General features: G+C 35.3%; 1 protein-coding gene across 2 annotated transcripts in view; it reads left to right on the plus strand.

Annotated features, from left to right (window-relative positions):
* Positions 1–27,275, plus strand: part of LOC150080687 (plexin-A2-like) — a 1,379,917-nt gene that overhangs the window by 997,477 nt on the left and 355,165 nt on the right. For both annotated transcript variants that reach the window (XM_090381876.1, XM_090381877.1), the window contains 2 exons: positions 9,846–9,939; positions 10,125–10,376. In XM_090381876.1, the coding sequence (XP_090238002.1) occupies positions 9,846–9,939; positions 10,125–10,376 (346 nt within the window). The remainder of the gene's footprint in view (positions 1–9,845; positions 9,940–10,124; positions 10,377–27,275) is intronic.

Consider the following 27,275-nt stretch of genomic DNA (forward strand, 5'->3'; position numbering starts at 1 on the left):
GCAATCTCTCCTGTTAACAAGCACAGACCACACTGAAAAAAATTCTACCGCATGAGCCTTGCACAGTCTCTCCAGGGCCAAACTGATTGACAAGGCTCTCATCGTGTACTCTCTCTTATCATGTCTTGAGAGGATTGCAGACACTTTAAATTTAACCCTTACTCGCTACTTTTTTTCAACATTGACCTGTACTTGTTAAGTAAATCTGCAGATCTCCTACACTTAATGTCATTAGTGCCAATGTGTACAATGGTATTGCCTTTTGTGCCCTTAAAAGATGATATCTGCTCTACAAAGTCATCAACTTTTGCCCCTGGCAGACATACCATGGTCCTATTCCACCTATCCTTTTTTTCAACGGGAAACGGGAAATCAATATATTTCCCGTTTCCCTGACAATTGAGTCACCAACAATAACTGGCTTCTGTTGGGACCAGTGCATTCTACCCTGAAGATTGCCGCTGTGTTGACTGGTGCACAAGAGTGAGCCCTGGTGTTGAGTTTGGCAGCTGAGAGATGATCCCCCCCCCATTTTAATTCCTTTGAGGGCATCTACCCGACTCTTCAAACTCTCATAGATGACCATCAGAACACTAAGTTTGCACCTAATTTCTTTACACTCTCTGCACCCAGCACACATAAAGACATCATCATCCATGGCTATACCATATCCTGTTCGAGAAAGTTCCGCAAGCATGTCACATTTTGCACTTTTTTTTTTACTGTGAAGTGTTGGAAAATCGCCCCTTCAATTCTCTCCCCCCACCACAGCACTTTCGCTACTTTGTGCACATTGCTTTGTTGCTCTGAGTATGATTTCTGTTTAAATACAATTAGTAAATTAATAAGAGGAGTTTACCTCAATATAGTACGTGGAACACTTCCGTATGATACCCTCCAGAAATTAGAACGGAAAAAACGAAAAAATCGACAACTTACCGGTACATTAAAGTAAAATATAAATAATTAAATAATAAAATAATTATTTATATTTTACTTTAATGTACCGGTAAGTTGTCGATTTTTTCGTTTTTTCCGTTCTAATTTCTGGAGGGTATCATACGGAAGTGTTCCACGTACTATATTGAGGTAAACTCCTCTTATTAATTTACTAATATTATTATCAACGTAGAACATATTGAGTATTACAGCTCTGATTCATACTATCTAGTTTAAATACAATTTAATTAACAATAAAATTTAATAAGGTTTATAAATTTAATTAATTAATTGCCAATACTATATTGACATACTACTATAAATGTTAAGTTAGAGCTGATTACAGCTTCTACACTACCATAGCTGGAAAAAATTCACTGTAATGTGGCTTCTCCACGAGAGGATGGAACATAGATGCTGTGGATATTGAGATTTAGCAGAACCGAAATTAATCTGTCAAGGAGGTTCAATGCAGATGGCAGGGGCAAGTTGAAGTCTCACAAAATTATCATTCTATGGTTGCACTTGATTGAGGTCAAGAGCCAGGCAGAGAAGTTGAAATTAAAAAAAAAAAAAAAAAAAAAAATTTATCAGTGTTCCATAAATTTTTCTATCAAAAATATGCACTTATCTGCATTTTAATGTTTTAGTAATAGTACTTGCTGTATAGTGCAAGGAAGCCATGGGCTTTTGCTCCACTGAAAAAAAATAATAATAATAACAACCAAGGAAATAAGAAAACAAATTGTATGCTTCCCTCCTCATCCAGTAGACCTATGAATTTATTCAAACTATTAGCCTCTGCAAGAGTAACTTGTTCCAGCTATCAGTGACTCACTGACTAAAAGAAAACTTCCTACATTCTAATCTAAACCTCAAACCCTGTAATTTGTATTTATTACCCCTACTTCTGGAATTCTTTAGACAGTGTTCCACCTTCATTCATTTTACTAATCCCTCTCAGAGCCGTATAAACCTCAATCAGGTCACCTCTGAAGTGCCTGGTTACCAAGCTGTGTAGCCTACCTAATCGGAGTCTTCCTCATGCGGTCATCCTTCTGCTGATCTCACCATTGAAGTTTTTGGACCCTTTCAAGAAACTCAATATCTTTTTTCAGATGAGGTTTCCATACTTGAACACAGTATTCCAGATGTGGTCTTACAATTGCCTTATATAGTGAGATTATGATCTCCCTACCTCTACAGGATAGCATTCGATAAATCATTGATAGGACACCATGGGCTTTCCTGGCTGCTTGTTTATACAGTTCAGAAAGCTTCATATCTGCGTGTATTTTAATCCCAGATCCCTTTCCTCCTCTGCAGTTTTTAATTCAACCAAGTGTATAATTTATTTGTGGGTTGCTGTTCCCCATGTGTAAGACCTTACATTTAGCAGCATTAAAACATAGCTGCCACTTCTCTGACCATCTCTAAAAAGTCAATTCAAGTCATCCTGAAGGAACGCTCTAGGCACTGATCATTCACGACTCTGCCAATCTTTACATCATCTTCAAATTTTGACGTCATGCCTTCAGTCCCTTCGTTAAACTCATTTATGAAAATGAGAAACACTGGTCCAAGAACTGATCCTTGAGGAACCCCTCTCCCGATGTTACACCAACTTGAAGAATATCCATTAATCACAACCCTTTGCCTTCCATGTTGCAGCCAAAAGCAATACATCTTAGAATCTTACCACTAATCCCAACCTTTTCAAGCTTATATAGCAACCTCCCGTGAGGAACCAAGTCAAATGCTTTGCTAAAATCCAAATAAACTATATAGAAAAACTATATAGAAATGTGTCAAAATAGCCTACTAAGTTAGTTAAGCATGATTTACCCATAACAAAGCCATATTCTTTGTTCTTCAGAATGTCATATCAATCTAAATATCCGTGGATTGCACTCTTAATCACTGCCTCTAAGATTTTTACTACGACTGAAGTCAGAGAAACGAGTCTGTAGTTGTACCAACTTCATTCTTATAACCGCTTGTATGTATCCTCAATACATTGGCACTTCTCTAATCCAAAGAAATCTCCCCTAAGTTCCTAATTAACCTCAATGGTTCAATACACACCCTTGTGATCTGCTCTCTCTCTCTCTCTCTCTCTCTCTCTCTCTCTCTCTCTCTCTCTCTCTCTCAAAACTACATGTTATATGCCATTAAATCTGGGAGCCTTGCCTTTATTCTCAAAAGTTTATCTTATGAACAATCATCTGTAATTACTGCATCACTAATTTCACATGGCACACCCTCACTCACACAGCCTAAAGGGGGTTTTGTCAGTAAAGACAGATGCAAAGTACCTATTCAATTCATCTACAACATCAGTTGGGTTGTCTAAGACTTTCCCCACACCCAGTGCACAAGGGTCCAATCTGATTCACTTTTTCCTTCTTTATATTCACATACATGAAAAATTCCTTGTCCTCATTCTTTTTCTCTCTTAGCCAGTGCTTTCTCATGTGCAACCTTGGGCTCCTTGACCTTATTTATGGTACTATTACAGATCAGCTTGTACCTGTAAAGTTTATCTGTAGATACAATACTTTTCATCACTGTGTAACTGTCCCATGCTATCTTTTTCTGCTTTATTTGACCAGCCAGCATTTTGATGCACTTTAAAATATAAAAATACATTCAGTACAGCTATACTAGAAACAAATTCTGTTGATGTTATTAATTTGAATTGTTTCATTTAAGGTGCAAAGACTTGAGTGGAAAAAAAGATTTATATAGATTTTAGTATTCTGCAAATTTTTTTTTATCTATTTCTAAGTTTGCATTATGAAAAATTGTTTGATACGGCAGGAACACTGCCATGTGCAGGTATAATTTTTTTCATACACAAATATACTGCATAAAATTTATGCTGTTAAGTTAATATAATTAATAACTGTTTGATAAAATTTGTTTCATATGTGGAAAAAAACTGTCGTATTTCATATTTAACAGCTCTTTTTAACTTCAGACATGCCGTTGTTTTACAAAATATAAACATTTTGAAATCATGAGATGCTCTCTCACATTAACAATGGATTATTTTATAAATTTACTGTCATTGAGTTTTGTTGAAATACCACTGAAGGAATAAAAGAGATATCAGTACATATGTTAGTAGCATTAGAAGAAAAGATAAAAGAAGATTAATATGATAGATAAATAGGGGAAATAGCACTTTTACAGTGATGTTTAAGCATGTTGAGAAATGAATCAACTATTCATTACATTAAAAAAGTCTACAATAAAATTAAATGTTCACTCTGCTACAGCGTAAACATGGGTGGTAATGGGATGTGAAATTCTTGTTGTAGTCAGCAACATAATGGTGGTGATGGGGGGGGGATAATTAATTTTAAAGCCAGTTGCATCAAATTTTAAGGAGATAAAGATTGCCCTTATAAATGAAGTGATTAGAAGGTAGGGTCTCCTTTGGGCATAAAGATATCACAAGAGTAAACTGAACAAAACTGGAAGATATTTTCAGAAGTGAATAACTTCAGTGAAATGATAAAATTATTAGGCTAAAGCTATCACAAACTGAAATGAATTTAGAGAAAAAATAGTCAACTTAATGAAGTAGAGACTACAATCTACAGAAATTCAAATCTAACGTCAAGAAGTGTGTTCTGTTGTTGTGTGTTGTTTTTTTATAGCCATCAGAACACACGCGTGTGCACACACACACAAGTACTATGGGTTCTAATAAATGCCATGTTTATGGGTTTCATTAAAAAAAAACGAATGCAAGAAATGGAAGTTTTCATGATGTGTGTGACATCCCATTTTTCTTTATATGCATCAAGTAGTTTATGAATTCCATCTTTGTATATAGGAGACCTGTGGTTAATCAAAACGTTTCATCAAAGCCAAATTGATAGCCTACCGTGCTTTTAGTTCTAGTACATTGAGGTATTTTCCAAAATTTTCATCCTTCAGAAGCTTTCTGATTTGAGGTCCTACAAAGATTCCCATTTTCACTTTAATGGCACTGGTCTTTGGAAATTTCTCACTTAAAAATGAAATTTTTGAATTCACGATACTCATCACTTTTATGGAACTCTTCATTAGGCCCAAGTTTTAATGTAGAGAGGTGGAAGGAAATTGTTGATTGGAATGAATAGTAGTGTGCACTATGTTCCACTAACTGCACATTGCTACTTGTTCCTGGTTCATATGTGCTTATTTGAGGGTGGTCAGATCTAATATAATGGTCAGTGGTAGAACTTAAATAAGCATAGGAAACATTTTGCAAACCTTCCTCCATTAATATAATACTGACTTTGAGGTCACTGCATCTATTCTATTGATGAGTGCTGTACTGAATTGCTTCAAGTGGTGTCTTATTATTATAGTATGTCCCCCCCCCCGTTTAGATGAACATAGTGGGCAATGGGGATATGTTGATTTAAGTTTACATTATGCAAGAGAACAGCTCTCAAACTTTGCTTTGAGGAGTCTGTGAAGAGGAGGAACCATTCAGATGCAATGTGTATATGTGATAGTTCTCTAAAAACCCCATTGATATCATGCCGTTAGCAGAGTAAACCATTTACTGTAAAGAATTGTCACCACAACTTGGTTTCTTTTTTGAGAGTGAGGTATTTTGGCATTCTTGTTAACCAAATATTTCTGCTTTATTCTCAAGGTGAGAAGTTCAGCTTTATGGAGTGGGCTAGATCTGTAATGAAATCATTCAATCCACTGTGGGTAAACAGTTCCAACCCGAATATCTCTTCTTCTGGTGTGTACTTAGAATCGGGTGAAGTTCTCATGTGTTTGTCAATTCCACCTTCATTATATTCCATTTTATATTCTGTAAAATCTAGTTCGTGGTATTGAGGTACTTGAATTGGCATACTGTGATTGTAAGGGATTAGTCTCATCACTGAATCCAAGTTCAAATTAACAATCTCATGATTATTCTTTGCTGAGAATCCAATTATGTTTGCATTACAAAAGAGACAATCACATCATGGTCTTTTGGCTCCCTCTATATCATAAGTGTAGCAAGTGGCATTGACTTTTTCTTTTGTTCAGCTAGTCACATAATCCATTCAAACACATACAAATAACGTGGTGCCTATGCCTTATTCTAGTCACCTATATGACAGTTAAATTTCCAAATATTTGTTGTGATTGTATGCATAGTGATTTAGTTAGAAAAAAGCAGGACACAAAGAATTTGTTGTTATTATTTTTACATTTTCACAGCATGACAATGTTTCAGTAACTTACCCTGTCTTATCTGAAACAATTTATAGTGAAATAATTAAAATAATAAGGATATAAATATACAGTAGAGCATCAGTTATCTAGAATAATTGATGTCAGACCTCTTCCGGATAGCCAAATTTTCCTGATAATTTATTTAATCTTACCTTACAATTAAATAAATTTAATCACCTTAACACATCTTACCTTACAATTAAATAAATTTAATTGTAAGGTAAGATTAAATAAATTTAATCTTACCTTACAATTAAATGAAATAAGATTAATTAAATAAAAAAAATTAAAAACCAATCTTGGGAAAACGGAAACATCCATCCAGGCATTTTTATACAAAACAGAAAAATTAGAAAGATTTTTAAATGCTCTCGGTTTTTTCGACTTGCTGACAACGAGCACAGACGATCTGTGCATCCCAGTGGCATTTGCACACATAGTAATTGTAACTCACTCTTTTCTCATCTTAAAACTTAGTGCAAGCATTTCTCTTTTAGTGGCTAGGATTTTTCTCGGTAATGCTTTCCATAATAAGCCCATCTCATCAACATTATAAACGTTTCCTTTCTCATGATTTGCTATAACTGAAGCAAACTTACTTTTCAAAGGACACGACTGCCAATTTGTCTGCAGAAAGTTTCTCGCCTTAAATATCTAGTTCACATATACCGTATCTCAGTTTAAAGTTTTTCAGCCAACCTGTGCTTGCCTTAAAATCTTCATTACCTATTAATTTTCGATTAAATTCCAATGCTTTTTCACACAACATTGGGCCAGACACTGGTTCACATAAACTTCGCTCTGAAGAAAACAAAAAAATAAATAAAGTGAGTGCACTCTTTAAAGCAGCATTTTCAGGTTTCGACATCGTCTTTTTCCTGCTAGATCCTCCATCACTATCCATAATCGACACAAATTCTGTTATAGCATTGGAATTTTTCTTGATCTCTTAAATTGTTGAGATCCTCAGATTAAAATCTTTGGAGAGATGTCCTAGATTTTCACCTTTACTAATTCTCTTAATAATTTCTATTTTTTTTTTTTTTTTTTTTTTTGTAATGTTAAAACTACACGTTTTTTTTTTCGTTCACATTTTACCATGAAAAATTGAGAAAAATAATAAATCACAGTTTTGGGTCGATATTCTTACCGAATCTGGAGCTAAACTAATCTGAAATTCACTCATGGTTTCCGAGAAACCCTGTTAGTAGTCTCTGAGATATTTTTCTAAAGCACATTTCTGAGGGTCACATAGAATTCTAGGGGTCACAACCATAAAACAGTAAAAACAATTTGCAGGTTTCAGTTTATTGGGCTTTTTGTTTGTACAATCTGTTATAAATAGGTAGTAAACTTGATCTTTCATTTATTATAATCAAAATTCAGCTTGCAAACGTGATCGCTATAACCGGAGCTTACTGTACTACTGTTAATAAAAAACAGAGAAGAAAGATCAGCCTTTTAAATTATTCCGGATAACCGACGTTCTACTGTATTCAAATAATTACTTATGATTTAAAGTTTAATTTTCAATTGACATGATTTTTGCAATGTCATTATTGATTTATGAACAGAAGTTCATAACTATATGTTCAAATTCAAATTATGTATTCAATATATATTCAGTTCAATTTATATATGTATAATTTGTTAACTCAGTTGTCTTTTCTTAATACAGCCACTCCCCGATTAACATAAGGGTTGTGTTCCGCAGAACACTATGTGAGTTGGAATTTCCCTAAATAAGCATTTAGGGAAATTCCGCACTCGCAACCATGTGCACTGAATGTGATAGAAGCAAAAAAAAAGTTTGACGAACATGTAAATAGAATTATTTATTCAATTTTTTATCTCATGCGCAGGAAAATTACAAAGTGTACAAAATTACAAAAATTTCAAAATTATAAAATTACAAAAAGAGAGAGGAGACAGGCATAACATCAGCAAGTTTTACCTTTTGAGCATCATTGCCAGAATTAACTCTCCAGCTGATAAGCATGCCACTGCAGAAGTTGAGGGCTGTGGAGATTTAGAAGGGGTTTTTTTCAACCACATCACAAAATTTCTCTGCACCTGCAGAATCAGCACTGGTGACTTCATCGCATATATTAATGTTTTGGAAAGCAGCACGATGCTTGAACCTATAAAACCTCCCGTTGCTTGCCATGAACTTGGGGTTTGCTGTACTTATTGTTATCTTCATAAATACTTCTTGCTTGAATGGCCATTAGACTGCCCCGGTGTGAAATATGTTGATCCTTTAACATGTTATTTTATACACTCACTGTCCCTTAAAATTGTATTCACTGTTGAAGCAGCGAGACCTAATTCCATGCAGTAGATGGACAAACTTTGTCCTGCTACGTACTTCTTAATTAATCATCTTCATTTCTAAATCAATTTTGTTTCATTTCCTGCACTTTCCCTTGGTAAATAGCAATGAAAGAGAAGATTCTGAAAATTTATTTATGCTTTTTATATGATTGAAGATTTCAGTGAAGGGGGAACACATTTCACCATAATAACATAAAAACTCCCACAATTCCAGTTATCGGGATTATTGCAAATGCAATTAGATTGAGTTTATAATTAGATGCACTAACAGAAAAGCCAAATAAACCAGAAAGTGCAATTTGTTTTTATTGTTTTATTGTAGTGCATTCCAGAAAAAATATCACAAAGATGTTCAAAATTTATTCTTATAACTGAACATATGATAACAATGAAAGTGTAGTGCAATTTCCATTATAAAAATGACCTTTTAGAGAGATGAATAGCTTAGTTATATAGCAAAAATTTCAACTTCCAAGGTGTTGGAACGAAGTACCAAAAAAAAAAAAAAAACGTGTTATTGGGTTCACATTGCGATATTTTCACAATACCCTCATTTATTCCTACAGGATGCAAAATACGTTTCCACGATTTTTTTTAAGTTTGCACCGGCTGGCAAAAACTTATGTAAAGTCAAATTTCCATAAGTCAAGTATTATGTAAGTCGGGGAGTTCCTGTACTTGCAAATTTCTGGCCATTTCTTAAGGTTTCTACTTCAGTAGGGGGTTTTTTTTTTTTAACTGCTAGTGTTATCACTCCACACTTGGTGTTGTAGGCTTCCACTCATCACTGCTCACCTTCAATTTTGTGTCACAGGTCCATTGGCATTATAATATAAAAATATATAATTTTTATATTATAATGCCAGTATTTAATGTTCCAAATTCCCCACTTTTCAACCTTTCTTTTAGCAAAATTTTATGCAACTCTTAACATGTTGCTTTGTTTAATGTTTAAATTGAATTCCCCTCATTTACTGTATCATGTTTTTTTTAAAGTATCAAAATCAAATTGGGTTGACAACTCTGATAATCCTCCGTTTATATGAGATCTGTGGTAATAAACTGTTGAATACTTACAGTGCAGTATAGTTTATTTTTTCCAGCTAATGCTTATCCTAGTGTATACACTATGGCTTGAAATAGGTATATCAGATCAACAGGAAAATTAAATAGAAAAATAACTGACCTCTGTGCCACATCAGAAGTGTAGTCCTAAAATATAGCAAAATCCAATTTTTATAGCATAGTGGAAATGTAATATGTATTATGATTATTGGCAGTGTGCATTTTAATTAATTTCCTTTTCTTTTCATATATATGCTTGCATAAAATAGTGGTGGAATTAATATTGCTGTACATGGAACGAATCTGAATGCTGTTCAGTTTCCAAAGATGTATGTAGTTGTTGATGGACATGAATACACAAGTGTAAGCTATTTTTTATGTGTTTTGCTGCATGTTGAGAGTTCTTTACTTTACTTTTTTTTTTTTTTTGTTCATTAGAAGGAAATATGTAGTGTAATCTCAGAGTTCTGAAATGGGGAGAAAAAAAAAAGATTGTTAAAGTATATTTTTAAATATATTTGTTATATTAACAATTATATTTATTTCAGCTGTGCCGAGTGGATTCAGCCACTGAAATGAAATGTAAAAGCCCATCTGTACCAGTTGAGAAACTAGTCTTTCCAAATGATGATGCTACCGAGTTACATTTTGGATTCATCATGGACAATGTTGATAAATTGAGAAATCTCAGTGGACACCCAGGTTTTCCTATGTTTCAAATGTTTCGTGATCCAGAATATTATCAGTTTCCTGAAGAAAATCATATTAAATATTATAAGAGTGACTATCTAACAATTAATGTAAGTATTCTGTAGTTTTAAGAAGACTCATACGATAAGACATAAAATAAAATTTGGACCTTCCTAGGGTTCACTTTTGTTTTATTTATTTTTTGAGATTTTATTTTTTCCATTTAATACTTTTATATTGAATTTGTATGATTGGAGTTCTTTTAGTGCTGAATATCTGAAATATCAAAATTTTGTTATGTGAGATGTGCTCAAAAATTTCAGGGACTAACTCTATCATAAAATTGTGACATCATAGCAAGTTGTAACTTATCATATGTTTAGTGACTCATATAGTAATGTATGAATCACCCAGCCGACCTGGCTAGCCAGGTAGGTAAAGTGCCTGTCTGCCAGGCAACCCGAAGGTCGCGGGTTCGAATCCCGCCTTGGGCTTGGATCAAAGTAAAAAAATGCAAAAACTTTCGGAGGTGCATTATGGCCACAGAAGCTGATGCGCCAAAAACTAACAAAATAAATCACCCTAAAATCAGTCTGAATTAGCATGCATTGAACAGAAGATGTGTTTTATATGTTTCGCTGCATTTTAAAAAGAGTCATTCTACCAAGCAGCATCAAATGTAATTTCAAATTAGGGAATAGTGCAGCAGAAATCCATCAAATGTTAAAATTTATCATTCAAAGATTTTTAGTGGTTCACAAAGTAGGCCACTTCTCTGTCAAAGATGATCCTCACTCTGGCCACCCTTCAACTTAAAAAAACCAATGATTCATTCACTTCCATTTGTGATCTGCACAGTTTCTAATGAAATTGATATTTTGTATGGACTGCATTCCCAAATTGTATATTTTTTATATACAATTTGGGAATGCAGAACATTTCAGTGTAAACATTAGTGAGGATGTGCGTCACATCCTCATTGATGTTAACAGAGAGCAGCAAGTTCTCGCATCAAGATCTTTGTCACCACACTTTATTTCTCTCATCATTTCTGGTAATGAATTATGGGTGTATGGCTGTGACTCAGAAACATAGACTCTGTACTCATGAAGGTCTTCATCTTTTTCAAGAACCAAAAAAAGTAAGACAATCTCAATGAAACAGAAAGATCATTCTTACTGTATTTTTTGATTCACATCAATTTTTTGTAAAATAATAAGAGGAGTTTACCTCAGTATAGTACGTATAACACTTCCGTATGATACTCTCCAGAAATTAAAACTAAAAAATCGAGAAACTTACATTAGAGTAACAAATAATTTGAAAAATCATTAAAACTCAATTTAACACAATAAAACTCAATTTAACACAATTAAAAAATCAATTTAACACAATTAAAAAATCAATTTAATGTAATTAACGAAAAAATTGCATAAACGATTTTCCTTCCTTGTGCAAAGAGTAAAGAAATTAGGTGCCAACTCAGCATTCAGATGGACATCTATGAGAGTTTGAGGAGTAGGGTAGATACCCTCAAAGGAATTAAAATGGGGGTCCAGCAAGCTCTCAGCTGCCTAACTCAATGCCAGAGCTTGCTCTTGTGTGACAGGCAAAAGAGCGGCAATCTTCAAGGCAGAATGCACTGGTCCCACAGGATCTAGTTATTGTCAGATAAACGGGAAAATATATTGTGCAAAAAGGATAGGTGGAATAGGACCGGGATATGTCTGCCAGGGACAAATGTTTATGACATTGTAGAGCAGATATCATCTTTTAAGGGCACAAAAGTTTATTTTGTTGTACACGTTGGCACTAATGACATTAAGAGTAGGAAAACTGCAGACTTAATTAACAAGTACAAGTCAATGTCGAAAAAAAGTCTCGAGTTAGGTTTAAAATTGAAAGTGTCTGCCATTTTTCCCAGACCCGATAGGAGAGGAGGTAGTATATGATGAGAACTTTGTCATTCAATTCGGCCCTGGAGAGATTGTATTGAGAGTTCTTTACTTTACTTTTTTTTTTTTTTTTTTTTTTGTTCATTAGAAGGAAATGATGGGGTAGAATTTTTCTCAACATGATCCGTGCTTGTTAACAGGAGAGATTGCTTCTACAAGAATGGGATATACTTAAATAGAAAGGGTGCAAGAATATTTGCTGATACTATCGAATCAGTGTTAGGTGGGTCAGAAAACTGTTAACTTTGGAGGATTCACAGACTAATAGATTAACAGTAGCATGCAGGTGTTAGAGTAACTAAGAGTAAGAACAGGTGCATGTACAGCAGTGCTAGGAATATAAGAAAATTAATTTGATGAATTTGAATTGCTAGTCAAGACATCAAAGGCAGATATTGTTGGGATATCAGAGACATGGTGTCACACGTCTCTGATATAAGGAGTTCCCAGAAGCACTTGAAATTAAATACATTTTATATACATTTCATACGTATACATCATGACTGAAACAGAGACCTTGCTTATTCCTGTGGTTCCTTCTGTTTTGTCTGCCTGCCCCTTGAAGACGTGGTTAAAAATCTTAGGACCTACAGCATTAAATATTATTTTATTACTTTCTGTTAATCTTTATGTTAACATTAACATTTAAGCAGTGCCTCCATTAACAAATTAATGGAGGCACTGGTTAAAGAAGCACTGCAGGATCATTTAGACAAGACTTCAGTTATAGCTCGGACACAGCATGGTTTTGTTAAGGGGAAGTCTTGCCTGACCAACTTGATTGGATACTATGATACAGTCACAAAAGAACTGGATTCAGAGAATAACTTTGATATTATATACTTGGATCTTAGAAAGGCTTTTGATACTGTTGCACATGGAAGACTTCTGCACAAATTGGAGCAGTGTGGCATTGGAGGCAAATTGCTGCTATGGATAAAGGGGTGGTTGAGGGAGAGAAGACAGAGAGTGGTAATCAATGGACACTGCTCATCATGGACTAATGTTATCAGTGGAGTCCCTCAGGGTTCAGTGTTGGGTCCATTTTTGTTTTCTTTATTTATAAATAATATTGATGATGGTATATCAAGCTTAATGTCCAAGTTTGCAGACGATACAAAAGTTGGCAGTGTTGTCAAGGACACTACTGATGCTATGCTGCTGCAACAGGATCTGGAAAGGTTGAGCAGATGGGCTGAGAGGTGGCAAATGAAGTTTAACATTGACAAATGTAAAGTACTACATATGGGAAGCAGTAACCCCAGAGTAACGTATCAACTCTGTGGTACTACACTGACAGTGGTAGAGAATGAAAAGGACCTGGGGGTAATTGTGCAGGTGGATATAAAGTTTTCTGAGCAGTGCAGATGGTCTGCAAGAGTAGCTCATGGTGTCTTGTCGATGATATACAGGAATTTTTCTAGCAGGGATAAGGAGGTGATTATTCCCTTGTATAAGGCAATGGTCAGGCCACACCTTGAGTACTGTTTACAGGTCTGGAGGCCTCATTTCAAGAAGGATGTAGAGCTGCTGGAACGAATACTGAGAAAGGCAACAAGGTTAGTGAATGGAACAAAGGATTGCTCTTATGAAGAAAGGCTTAAGTTTTGCAAATTACAGTGTTTGGAGCTAGGCACAGGTGAGGTGATCTGATAGAGGTGTATAAAGCCTTGAATGGTTTGAGCATGCTCAGTGCTGATGGGATTCTTCCTCTTGCTCAGAATAATCACCTGAGAGGGCATAAATTCAAATTGAGGAAAGGCAGATGTAGGATAGATGTCCGGAAATTTGCCTTTATCCCTTGTTGTGGCAGTTGATAGCCTAAATAAATTTAAGGCTCAGCTGGACAGGTATTTCTAACAAATGGAGGGGTGAAGTGGAAGTTTTTTGTTTTTTTTTCTGGCTGATACTGCATAAGCTTGCTTTCTTGCATCATATGCCTCTACTAATGCTAACATGTTACAGTGTTGCTGTTTACTAGTTACTATGCTACTATTTTTATGTTAATCTTAATTTTATTATTTATTTTCAGGTAATCTGCTTTTACTTTCCAGGTGTTCTTAATTTATTCCATTGTAATTACACTTGATGTGTCAGCAACCCTACTCAATACACTTGTCATCAAATACATTTGTCTATATTTCATTATGGTTGTTTGGTATTTCTGCTATAACTAGTAGTGGTAGTGTCTTGGAATCCATACTCCGATTTAATAAATTAATAATTTTTTTAGTTCTTTTTTAGACATTCAGTTTTATCACTACATCATGTTATTTTTATTTATTATATGTATATGGATTTTTAATGTAACTCTTGAAAAGAAAAGTTTAGAGTCACATAGAAAAGAGGTAAACAGTAGATGAAATGGTTTTGGTGAAAGCAAATTAGGTATGACAGATGCACCTAAAAGCGCAAAGCAGCATTACAGGATGCAAGAATATATGTAATTTGTATTAGTATTAAATTAAATTGAGTAAGTATAAATGGATGTGAAGGTTACACAAGGTACCAGTAATATAAGACCTTATTTATTGGACCATGTCCAATAAATAAGGTCAGCAATTGGTCTCAGGAAAATAGTTTCATGATCTGTACACAAAAAACAATAGGCATGCACTTCTGTAGGGGATAAAATCTTCATTTTGACAGGAATTAAACCTTAATGGACAGTTAATCGCAATCAAACCAACCATAAAATTTCTTGGACTTATTCTTAATAAAAAAAAAAAAAAAACTATTTTTACAACATAAAAAACAACAACTAAGAACAAAGTGCCTCAAGGAACTAAACATGTTGAGAGTCTTATTGGCAATGACCTGGGGCACAGTTAGAGTTACTATAGAGCACTTAGGGCTATAAGCCTGAGGTTACAAAATGGTTAACTGATGTGTAAGTGCATCATTTCTACATGCAGCCAGCTACTAATTAACTAGGAATTGGCATCATTAAGTATATCTCATATTATGAATACCTTCACAACGAGTTACTATGATATTGCACTACTTCAAATAAGTAATGCTTCCCCAATGGAGAAGACTACTGTTTACTTATTTTCTCGGTGGTATCTACCGAGAGAATAAGTAACAGTAGTCTTCTCCATTGGGAAAGCATTACTTATTCGTAGTAGTGCAATATCATAGTAACTCATTGGGAAGGTATTCACAATATGAGATGTACTTAATGATGCCAATTCCTAGTTACTTAATAGCTGGTTGCATGTAGAAATGATGCACTTGCACTAACTTACACATCGGATAGGGTTACTTTATTGTGATTATACATAGCCCTTATAAGATCTCAACTAGACTGTGGAGCTTCATGTACAACTCAAGTTTTCTTGTTCATTATTACAGCCAGTGAAGAGATTTTTAAAAACTGGTTCTAAAAATAAAATAATAATATAATATATAAATAAATAATTTTGTCCTAGAAGAAAGGCTTACCCTAGAAATGAGTGTTTTTAATAGCAGTGTCCTGACATAATCCTGATTTGTAGGAGAACTACCTTCGGAAATTCTCTGACTTTGGAAGCTCCTGCTACTTTGGACCCTTTGCCTTGCTGCTTTATCCAAGGCATGGTTTTAGTCTGAATTTAATTTAAAAAAAAAAAAAAAAAAACCCAACAACAGGAAAGAGATAAAAAAAAATAATGCTACACTAATCCAGCTTATTATGCAATACGTAATAAAGTCATGTTATTAATACACCTTGTATTGCTGTAAATTCATAGTTTATAAGTCTCTTCTGATATCTATTTTACAAAACTACATAGACTCTTCCCAATATCCTATATCAGTATTGTAATAATTGCGGCAGAAATCAAACATTCTCTATCGATGGCAGCAAAAGTTGACTGTGATTTCTTCAACAATTACAAAGGCTAAGTAAAAAACAAACTCACAAACTTAATTAGAGAATCACAAATAATAACTGATTTATGGTACTAATTTTAAATCAAAAGTTACAAATGAACAATAATTTGTAAGCAATAAAAAAGTTCCTGTGACTCCTGAAAAGGTTGCACCTCCAGATTTGCTTCTTTATTTCTCACAAAATGAGTACTAAGGTACCACCAGTAAAATAATGCAACTTGCTTAAATAGCATTGCCCCCCCCCCCAAAAAAAAACAGTACCCAATTTTCTTGGCACTTTCTCTATGATAATTTGTCTTATCCCCCTTTAAATTTATTTAAATTACCTTCCACAATTTCAGATGGAAATTTGTTTCGACAATCAATTACTGTAACTGAAAGCAAATTTTCACACATGAATTCTGCAACCATCATTTTTATATTTTTTATATCGTATCATTAAAATTTTTAAGCAGAAGCAAAGAAAGGGTGAAAATTACCCTGACAATTTCTACTACTGTGGATGGTTTACAACAAAAACTCAGAGGAAGAAAATCTACAGTATTACTAAATGTGTGTGTTCTTTGTAGTTTTATTGTAAGATTGGTGATCGGGACAAAATTTGGCTCCACGTATATACTGTATATGACCTGCATCGTAAATCTGTCAAAATTGAAAGTATGCCTTTTGCTGTTCCTGTGATGTGGAAGGAAATGTGAAATCACATTGTTGATTGCTATTTCTGTGTGACAAAAATAACAGGTATTTCCAGAAAAAGCAAGCACAGCATTAAACATCCTAACATATATTGGGTGGATTCACAGACTAATAGATTAACAGTAGCAGCAGACAGAGGTGGAAGTGATTCTTGCACTGCTTTTATTGGGGGCGCCTCCATAGCCAGGTGGGAAGTAGCAGTAGTGCGTATCACATGCTTCTTGATTAGACTGGGGTTCGAGCCCATCACCACCAAATACGGAAGATGCGGAAAGGTCAGGGAATGACCACCGCATATCCCGGAGCAATATGGCCTTAGTTGCTAATGCTCCTAAAAACCAAAACAACAACAACAGCTTCTATTGGAATGAGTAGCAGCCTGGAAAGCAAGTTCCTGGGGATTTCAGGAACTGCTGGGAGTCATGAAACATAGGCTGTGTTAGAGTAAGTAAGAGTAAGAACAGATGTATGTACACCAATGCTAGGAGTATAGTAAATAAACTTGATGAATTTGAAGTGCTGGTCAAGGCAATCAAAGGCAGATATTGTTGGGATATCAGAGACGTGGTGTCACAACAGATATAAGGAATGCAGAATTGGAATTTGGGGAGTGCGATATGTATAGAAAGGATAGGCAGCATAGGAAGGGAGGAGGGATTATGCTGTTAATTAAGAAACACAAAAATCTAAGGGAGTGCATCCAGTTGACATAGATGGACAGTGCAATGTTGAGTCAGTTTGGTAGGAGTTTGTTATTGGCCTAATGACTCTAATGAGTACAATGAACAATTATACAGAGAAATAGAGTGGGCCAGTAAATCGTTGTCTTATAATGGGGGATTTTAACTTCCCAGATATTGACTAGAACTTGTGGGTTGGTCACTCACACAAATAGCAAGGCTTTTGTGGATTTATTGGATGATTGTTTTCTACAGCAGCATATTAGGGAGGCAACTAGAGGGAGTAATATTCTTGATCTGATTATCAGTAATGATTCTTCATGCAATAAGAATCTGCAGATAAAGGAACCACTAAATGGCAGTGATCACAGTGTGCTGAAGTGGGATTTATGCTTTTGTAAAGGTGACTACGGTGGTCTGAGGCAGTATTTAAATTCTATACGTGGGACCAACTTATGATGTTACCAACGACAAATTCAAAATGGAAAACATTCAAAGAATTAATCTTGGAAGCTACTAGGCTTTTCATACTAACTAAGAAATATTGTTCAAGGTTTAGGCCTAAATGGATGTCAGATGAACTAATTGAGACGTGCGGCAGAGAAGAAAAATGAATGGGATACATATAAATTAACAGGTGACACCGAAGACTATGATAGATATAAGCTGGTCTGTAATCAAGTCACAAAGGAGGTTAGTCAGGCAAAGACAGATTACAAGAAATCTTTGGCAAAGGATGCAAAGAAAAATGGCAAAGAGTTCTTTACTTATGTAAACTCTAGAAGGAAGGGGATGAATCAGATTGGTCCACTTGATATCGATGGTTCAACTGTTGATGATCCTGCTCAGGTAGCTAACAAACTAAATGATTATTTTGCATCTACATTTGCACATGAGGAGTTATTCAAGGAGGAGGCCAGATGTTTGTCAAACTCTAACAGGGAGTTAAATGATTTTGTAATAACTGAGAGCAAAGTGGGGGAGAAATTATTGAAGTTAAACATAGGGAAGGCACCTGGAGTGGATGGGATCTATCCAGTTAATTTAAAGGAGGTGACAAAGGAAGTAAGCAAACCCTTAGCCATAATTATGAGAACATCCTTGGACTTGGGGGAAGTCCCCACAGACTGGAGATGTGCAAATGTATCTCCAATTCACAATGGCAGATCTAAGGGTGACACGAGTAATTACAGACCTGTTAGTTTGACTTCTGTTCCAGGGAAAATAATGGAGTCACCAGTTAAAGAAGAATTGCAAGCTCATTTAGACAAGACTGTGGTAATAATTCATACACAGCATGGGCTTGTTAAGGGGAAGTATTATCTGACCAATTTGATTGGATTCTGTGACATGATCACAAAGAAACTGGATGCAAAAAATAATTTTGATATCATATACTTTGATTTCAGGAAAGCTTTGATACTGTTGCACATGGAAGACTACTGAACGAATTGGAGCAGTATGGCATTAAGGGCAAGTTGCTACAATAGATAAAAGGATGGTTGAGTGGGAGAAGACAGAGAGTGGTAATCAATGGACACTGCTCTTCGTGGACTAATGTTATTAGTAGTGTGCCCTAGGGTTCAGTGTTAGGCTCATTGTTGTTTTGTATATTATCAATGATATTGATGAAGGTATATCAAGCTTAATGTCAAAGTTTGCAGAAATACAAAGGTTTGGAGGGTTGTTAATAACAGTAATGACAGTATGCTGCCGCAACAAGATCTGGAAAAGTTGGGCAGATGGGCTGAGAAGTGGCAACTGAAGTTTAACATTGACCCATATGCAAAGTAGTGCATGTGGGTCAATGTTAAACTTCAGTTTCTGACAGTGCAGACAGGCTGCCAAAGTAGGTCAATGGGTCTTGTCAATGATATACAGAAATTTTGCTAGAAGGGATAAGGAGACGATTATCCCTTTGTATAAAGCAATGGTCAGGTCACACCTTGAGTACTATGTACAGGTCTGGAAACCTCATTTTACAAAGGATGTAGAGTTGCTAGCTCGAGTACAGAGAAGGGCAACAAGACTGGTGAGAGGAATAAAGGGGTGTGAGAGAGAGAGAGAGGCAGGCTTAAATTCTGCCTGGAGACTCGGCACCTGCCAGGTGATCTGATTGAGGTGTATAAGGCTTTGAATAGATTGAGCAGGCTCAATGCTGATGGGATTCTTCCTCTTGCTCACATTATAAACCTGAGGGGGGCATAAATTGAAATTGAGGAAAGACAGTTGTGAAATAGATGTGTGTAAACTTGTCTTTAGTGGTGGTGGATTAAATTTCAGGTAGTGGACAAACTTTGTGTGAAATGGGATTTTTTTTTTTTTTTTTTTTTTGGCTGATGCTGTATAAGCTTGCCTTCTTGCATCATATACCTCTACTAATTCTAATGCTAATATCATCTGCAATAAGACCTGTTCCACATAATGAAGACCTGATATTAGACCCCCCCCCCCCAAATCGTGAGATAAAGGAAGCAGCAATGAATATAGCAAGGATTCATGCATTGCAAACTTCACTAGACCATCATGGCCGACCGGGCTGACCAGGTGGGTAAAGTGCCTGCCTGACAACCCAAAGGTCGCGGGTTCGAATCCTGCCTCGGGCTTGGATCAAAGTACTGCAAAAACCTTGGGAGGTGCATTATGGCCACAGAAGCCGATGCGCCAATAACTAAAAAAAAAACTCTAAAACCCACTAGACCATCCATCAACAGATTTGGACTACAAACCAAAAATTATAATATGCCACACTTGACTAAGCAAGAATAGTTAATAACTTAGTTTGTGGTTTAAACTTATCTAAAGAGCAAGTTAGGAACTAAATTTACAATATTGAAAATAGTATGTGTTTCTGTAAAGATTTAATGGTCTTCTGAACAAAGTAGGCACTGAATACAATCCTAATGAATGGCGTATATTTATTGATGCTTCAAAATTAAGTTTTTAAAAGCTGTTTTGCTGCAGTGGAAATGTATTTCCATCAGATTCTCTACTTTACGTTCTTGTCTTGAAAGAAATGTATGAAAGTATGTCAATGATCCTGAGTGCAATAAAGTAATAAAGCAACTTTTCTTGGAATGTCTGTGGTGATCTTGAGGTTATTGGATTACTCCCTAGTCCTGCAGGAAGGTTTCACAAAATACTGTTGTCTTTGTTTCTGGGATAGTCCTGTAACAGAAAAACATCATATTGTGCAGTGGGAAAAGTGGGAGAAATTTTTACCAGGGATAAGTAATATATGTGGTTGAGCAAAAAAGATCCTTCTTTCATCTTTGATATAAATCTTGAATTAATGAAGAATTTTTTTTAAGACTGGATAAAGAGAGAAGTGGATTCTGCTACCTAAGGGAAGTATTTCCCAATTTAACAGATGTAAAACTGAAAGAAATTTTCATTGGGTTTCAAATAAAGAAACTCCTCAAAGATGATATATCTGAAACAAAGATACAGGATACTGAACTAGCAGCTTGGTGATCATTTAAAATAGTTGCAGATGAATCCCTTGGAAGAAAGAAAAAAGTTAATTTTGAATCTGCTCATACATTAATTATGAACCAGCAGATTCATAATTAATGATATGAGTTGCTGAATGTCTTTGAAAATTCATTTTCTTCATTCCCATCTCAGCTTCTTTTTTTCCCCGTTCAAAATTCAGAAGATGTAAGTTATAACAAGGGAAATGCATTCATCGGAACATATCCACAGTAGAAAAGTAGTATCATTTTCTAACATGATGCCTTCATGATTGGAGATTATTGCTGCTTTCTTAAGAGGGAAAGCAAAGTGGACTATAAGAAAAAATGAGTGGCAAACATATATTCTATTTCTAAGGAAATAGAATATATGTAGTACATTATCTGCTTGATTAAAAGATTTAAAATTAATGACTCATTTTTAAGATAGCATATATATTATTTGGCCTCTGTAGACGAGTGGTCAGGAGTAGGAGTGCAATAGCACATGCTCTTTGAGTAATCCGGGGTTCAAGCCCTATATGGTCGATCTGCCAACCCACACTGGACTTGAATGCTGCTACAGATTGCTGCTATATATTATTTTATTATATTTGAAATCAGCTGTTCATTAAGTTGCTAAAATTTCAGTAGTAGATGTGATGGATATTTTGATATTTTTGGAACCAGTGGATCAATTTCCTTTAGATTCTGCAACCATTCTGAAGGTACAAAAAAAAATTCCCTTTTGTTGTCAAGTGTAAGCATTGATTATGAAAAATCACAGGATTGAGTACGCATGTATATGTATATAATTTTCAAATAGTCAATGTTTGAAAACTATTTTTCTGTGCCAGATTTGGTTTTGCTCTACATATTTTTACATATGAAATATCTTAAAATATGTGGTTGAACACAGATGAAAACAGTAATAATTATCCGTATGTATATAATTTTTATGATTTTCAGTTCTTTTAATTTTCTTACTTATTTAGTTTGTTTTTATTTTTATTTATTTACTTACTTATTATTTTATTTTTTGTGTTTGTTTCTGGGGGCCTTTCCCTCTCAAGCAACTTATAAAAACCAAAGGAAATTCTTCAAATTGCCTTCAGATTTTGATTAAATAAACAATAATACATCCAGTATCTGATTCTGAAACATTGGCAGGTATGCTTTTTTAAATGCAATTTTCTTTTCCTTCCTTCCCTCCTTAATAAAATTTTGCTGAATGCATACAGAATTCTACTGCTTTATTTCACTAATAACTTTTCAGATTAATTCAGTTAAAATTATTTGTGCATCTGTAGCAGCATTCAATTCATTAAGCATGAAGCTAGTTCACCTCATTATTAACATACTCAATGTCTATATTGTGTTTCCTAGTTGATGAAAATTACTGTAAAATATTTAATAGTTATACTGTGTGCTTTCTTTGCTCTTCAGTGATGGAAAAGAAAGAAGAGATCAAAGGAAAGAGCTTGCAATATCTACTGAACAGCAAATACTTAATTCAGAATTTGCTCTTTTCGTTTTATAACAAGAAAATGCACAAGGTTGTTGTTGGCTGTTTGTTTCTTTTTTATTTTTTTTTTTTCAGGAACTCCATTGTAACTATATAAGTCTTAGTAAACATTCATAATTTTCAGATAGCACTTTAAACATATACTGATACCCATCTAAAGCTAGCTAGTTGCCATATGTAATTGGAGTGGAGACATATAACAGTATGTGCATAGAAACACTTCACTTAACTTTATCTTTCATTTTTGGAATTAGTTTTCTAAACCTATCTTGTCTGAAATTTCTTCTTATACCCTTTGATAATTTTGATTGATAACATTTATAAGATATATAAAAAATTAAATTTGTAAAATCATCAGGTAAAGAAGTTAAATATGTAATTATCTGAATGTGAGGATGCACCTATGAATATCCTTATTAGAAATATAATATTTTTAAAAAGACAACGTTTCATATTAAGCCCATATATGGATTGGAGAAGTTGGAGGGAGAGGATGGTAAAAGGAAGAAATAAAATATTAGATTATATCACTAATAATTTCACCAGACTGACAACTTTCTAACATAATAGATTGCAAAAAATATTGTATGCAAGCCTTTAGACATTCATAAACATGATTCTGGTAACAGGATGGTATTTCAGGGTAATGTGCAGCTATATGGCATTAATGTTCTGTTTTGTATTGCCAACTATATGTGCTGGTTTTTTAATGTTTGTGCAAGATGGTGTTACCTTGTTAAACATTGCTTGTGAAATTCTAACAATGTAAGTGATATGTTATGCACTCTTAATTGAAGATGTGATGGAGAAATGAGTCTGAAAGTGACCTGCTAACATGTTTAACCTTTTCAGGCCTTATAATATGTGTAATGTTCCAGGAAGCTACAGGCTTTTTGCTGCACTGGCAAAAAAAAAAAAAAAAAAACACGCACCACTACCAAGTAGATAAGAAAACACAAATTATGTTTCCCTTCTCGCAGGTAAGCATCCAGTAGATCTTTGAATTTATTCAAACTGTCAACCTCAACTACCTGCGATGGCAACTTGTTCCAACTATCAACAACTTGCTGGCTAAAAGAAAACTTCTTACAATCTAATCTGAACCTCACACCCTGTAATTTGAATTTATTATACTGATCCATCTCAGAGCCTTATAAACCTCAGTCAAGTCACCTCTGAGGTGCCTGGTTGCCAAGTTTTGTAGCAAACAAATCAGTAATAAACTCCACAGATTAAAAAATAAACCACAAATTTCAGATGAAACTAGGGTTGCATAATAAGTTTCGGGAAGATAGAACAGTGCAAGACCCAAACTTTGGGACATTATGGGAGATTCTACTAGTCAGTTGATGATGAATCTACTAGGGAGCATTATAGAAGACTGGCATAACACCAGTGTTTCTTATATTGTGCACAGTGTGAGGTGGAAACCATATTTGATTATCAAAATTAACACTTTTATACCATGTGTGGAAATTGCTGCTAACTACCACAAGTTATGCTTCTGAAGTGTATTTGCTACCTACAACCAAGCTGTTAATAAATTTGATTTAATTTCCTTTTGTATTGTTTAATTTGTTTATGTATATTAAATAACAGCTTGATTGTATGTGGCAGTAGTATCTCACAAACATAACTTGTTGCAGTTAACAGTAATTTCTACACATGACATAAGTGTTCATTTAATATGGTTAATTATTAATTGATCAGATCATGTGTAGTAGGTATGATTTTAATAAAATCATTAGCATTAACAAAGGCACATAATGCAAGAAAGCAAGCTTTTATAGCATCAGCCAAAAAAAAAAAAAAAAATCTAATTTCACCCATCCACTTGCTCCAAATGTTTGTCTAGTTCTGCCTTGAATGTATTTCCTCAATTTGAATTTATGACCTCTCAGGCGATTATTCTGGGCAAGAGGAAGAATCCCATCAGCATTGAGCATGCTCAAACCATTCAAAGCTTTATACACCTCAGTCAGATCACCACACAGGTGTCATTAGATAGACTTAGTCATACTGACTACTGCATGCCAGAAGTGAAGATGAACCAGGTCATTAACTTGAATTTTGTGGGTGATTTGTTATGTATTTCATTGTTTGGATTGATGAAACTACTTTCAAACTGATTGGTATTATCATTCAGTACAATTTTCTGTCTTCTTCTTCCAGTCTCATAGTTCCCTGAGGGGCTGTTGTGGCCACCAACAAATTCCTCCAACTGCATCGATCATATGCTCTTCGAGTGGCATCAAAGTGTCATACCCAGAGGTTCACTGATCCCATCCTTCTGCCTAGTTGCAGGTCTACCTCTGCACCTCAATTTTTTCTTCCTTTATATTCTTCAGCAGAAAGTTTCCCTTCTTACTATATGACCAAAAAACTTGAGTTTTCTTTTGTTGGTGCTGTGAAGAAGAATTTTAGGCCTGCCAGTTTTATTCAATACCCACTCATTTGTTCTTCAATCCAAGTAAGAAATACACAGTATTCTCCTGTAACACTACATTTCAAATGCCTCAATTTTCGGCCCTGAGTGCCAAGCGTTTCTAGTGATCAGGCGATATCTCTGCGATTATAAAGCGATTTCTAAAGTGATAGTGATACACATTTAGAGTTTAAAGAAAATTCTCTATTGTACATATATATATATATAGTTGCTGAAAAGTATCAGCACAAAGAATCCTAAGAAAGGAAAGACACCTTTCTTTTATTTATTCTCAAATTCTACTAACTACTAATCAACTTCCGCTTGGTCACTAAGTGGCACCGCTCCTGCCTCCCCGTGGTGGGGCCGGAAACCTGGGAGGAAAAGCTCTCACTCCCAGGGCTAAAAGGAGCAAACATGAATGATCCAAAAACCACAACCACAGATCCCCAAGATCCGACTCCTTTGAGTCGGAAAAATGAGGATAACGAGACAAATGTCACTAAAAGACAAAAAAAAGGACATAACATCGCTTCATGCACCTACCTTTCTAGTCCTTCATTCAACATCAGAACAACCATTGGGAAAACTGTCGCCATTTGTAATCCAAAAATGTCTAGAAAGTGTAGCTGGAACACCAAAAAATGTCAAGAGACTGAAATCAGGCGACATTTTAGTCGAGACAGCCAGTGCCAAACATGCAGAAAGACTGCTTCAGATGAGAACTTTTGGAGGGATCCCAGTAGCAGTCTCTCCCCATAACAGCCTAAATACATCAAAAGGAGTAATTTCTGAATGGGACCTTATTAGTGTCTCAGAAGAAGAAATTAAAAATGAGCTAGAAGATCAAGGTGTCATTGCTGTGAGAAGGATTAATGTAACTAGAGATGGTATACTTACTCCAACTAGAAATTTGATACTGACCTTTAACACTCCCAAACCACCTACATCGGTAAAGGCCGGATATCTAAATTGTAACATCAGACCATACATTCCGAATCCTCTCCGCTGCTTTAAATGCCAAAAGTATGGTCATTCACAAATGGCATGCCGTGGAGTTCCTATCTGTTCCAACTGTGGATCTCAAGATCATACCAATCAGAACTGTCCTGCCGAGCAACCAAAATGTCCAAATTGTAAGGGGGATCATTCCGCCTATTCTAAGAACTGCGAATTCTGGAAAAGAGAAAAGCAGATTCAACGATATAAAGTAGAACACTCCGTCACATACCAAGAAGCTAAGAGAACTGTACTCCCGACTATTTCAAACAGACCTTCCTATGCACAAGTCATAAAGAATCGGCGTACAATAGAGACGCAAACAGATTTCACGATTCCCCCAGAGAAGTCTATTTCGGACTGGGCACGAGGTCTACTTATCACATCCCAGCCAAAACAAAAAGAGAAAGTCACAAACACACCACTATCTGTACCTCCAAATGCAAAATACTCAGAAACAAAAGCCACAGAAAAACGTAATGTCATAAGCCAGAAGCCAACAGAACAAATGGATACAGAATTGACCAGTCAAGCAGAGGAATCAATACTAGAGATTTTTGCGGAAGAAGAGATGGATACCGGCAAACCATATTTTCCAAAGGAAAAACATAAACTTGAAAAGCTTAAAGCAACAACTAAGAAACAGTCAGACACTTTCTCGAAAACCAAATAATGGGGATTATAATTCAATGGAACTGCAGAGGTTTCCGCACTAATATACATGATATATATGATCTGATTGCACAGCATACCCCGCTGTGTCTTTGCCTGCAAGAAACATATCTCAGACCTCAAGACTCTCCCACAGTAAAGAACTATATGACATACCGTAAAGACAGAGTAACAGGCGGCACGACCCATGGTGGTGTGGCAATTTTGGTAAATTCACACATTCCTTCCCAAGTTCTTCCACTAAACACAACCCTTGAGGCGGTTGCAGTACGCATAGCCATTAAATCTCTCATAACCATTATAACAATTTACGTTCCCCCAAACCAAGAATTACAACAACAAGACTTGGATGATATATTAACCCAGTTACCTCCACCCTTCTGTATACTGGGAGACCTCAACGGACACAGTCCTATATGGGGAAAGTAGACCGGAGAGGAAAACAGATCGAAAAATGGATAGAACAGAATGACTTAACTCTGTTGAATGATGGCACACATACATACACGCATCTTCCATCGGGAAACAGCACAGCTATTGACCTATCATTATGCTCTCCAACATTATTTCCAATACTTGATTGGTCTGTACACAGAGATCCTCTCAGCAGCGATCACTATCCAATAATCATTTCCATGATATCAGGAACCACATGTCAGTCATGTAGAAATCCCAAATGGAAAGTAAATGAAGCGGATTGGGAAAAGTATAAATCCATTGTAAAATTAGATG

The sequence above is a fragment of the Mastigoproctus giganteus genome, chromosome 9, assembly GCF_048544385.1.
Source record: "Mastigoproctus giganteus isolate SK-2022 chromosome 9, ASM4854438v1, whole genome shotgun sequence".
NCBI classification, from domain to species: domain Eukaryota; kingdom Metazoa; phylum Arthropoda; class Arachnida; order Uropygi; family Thelyphonidae; genus Mastigoproctus; species Mastigoproctus giganteus.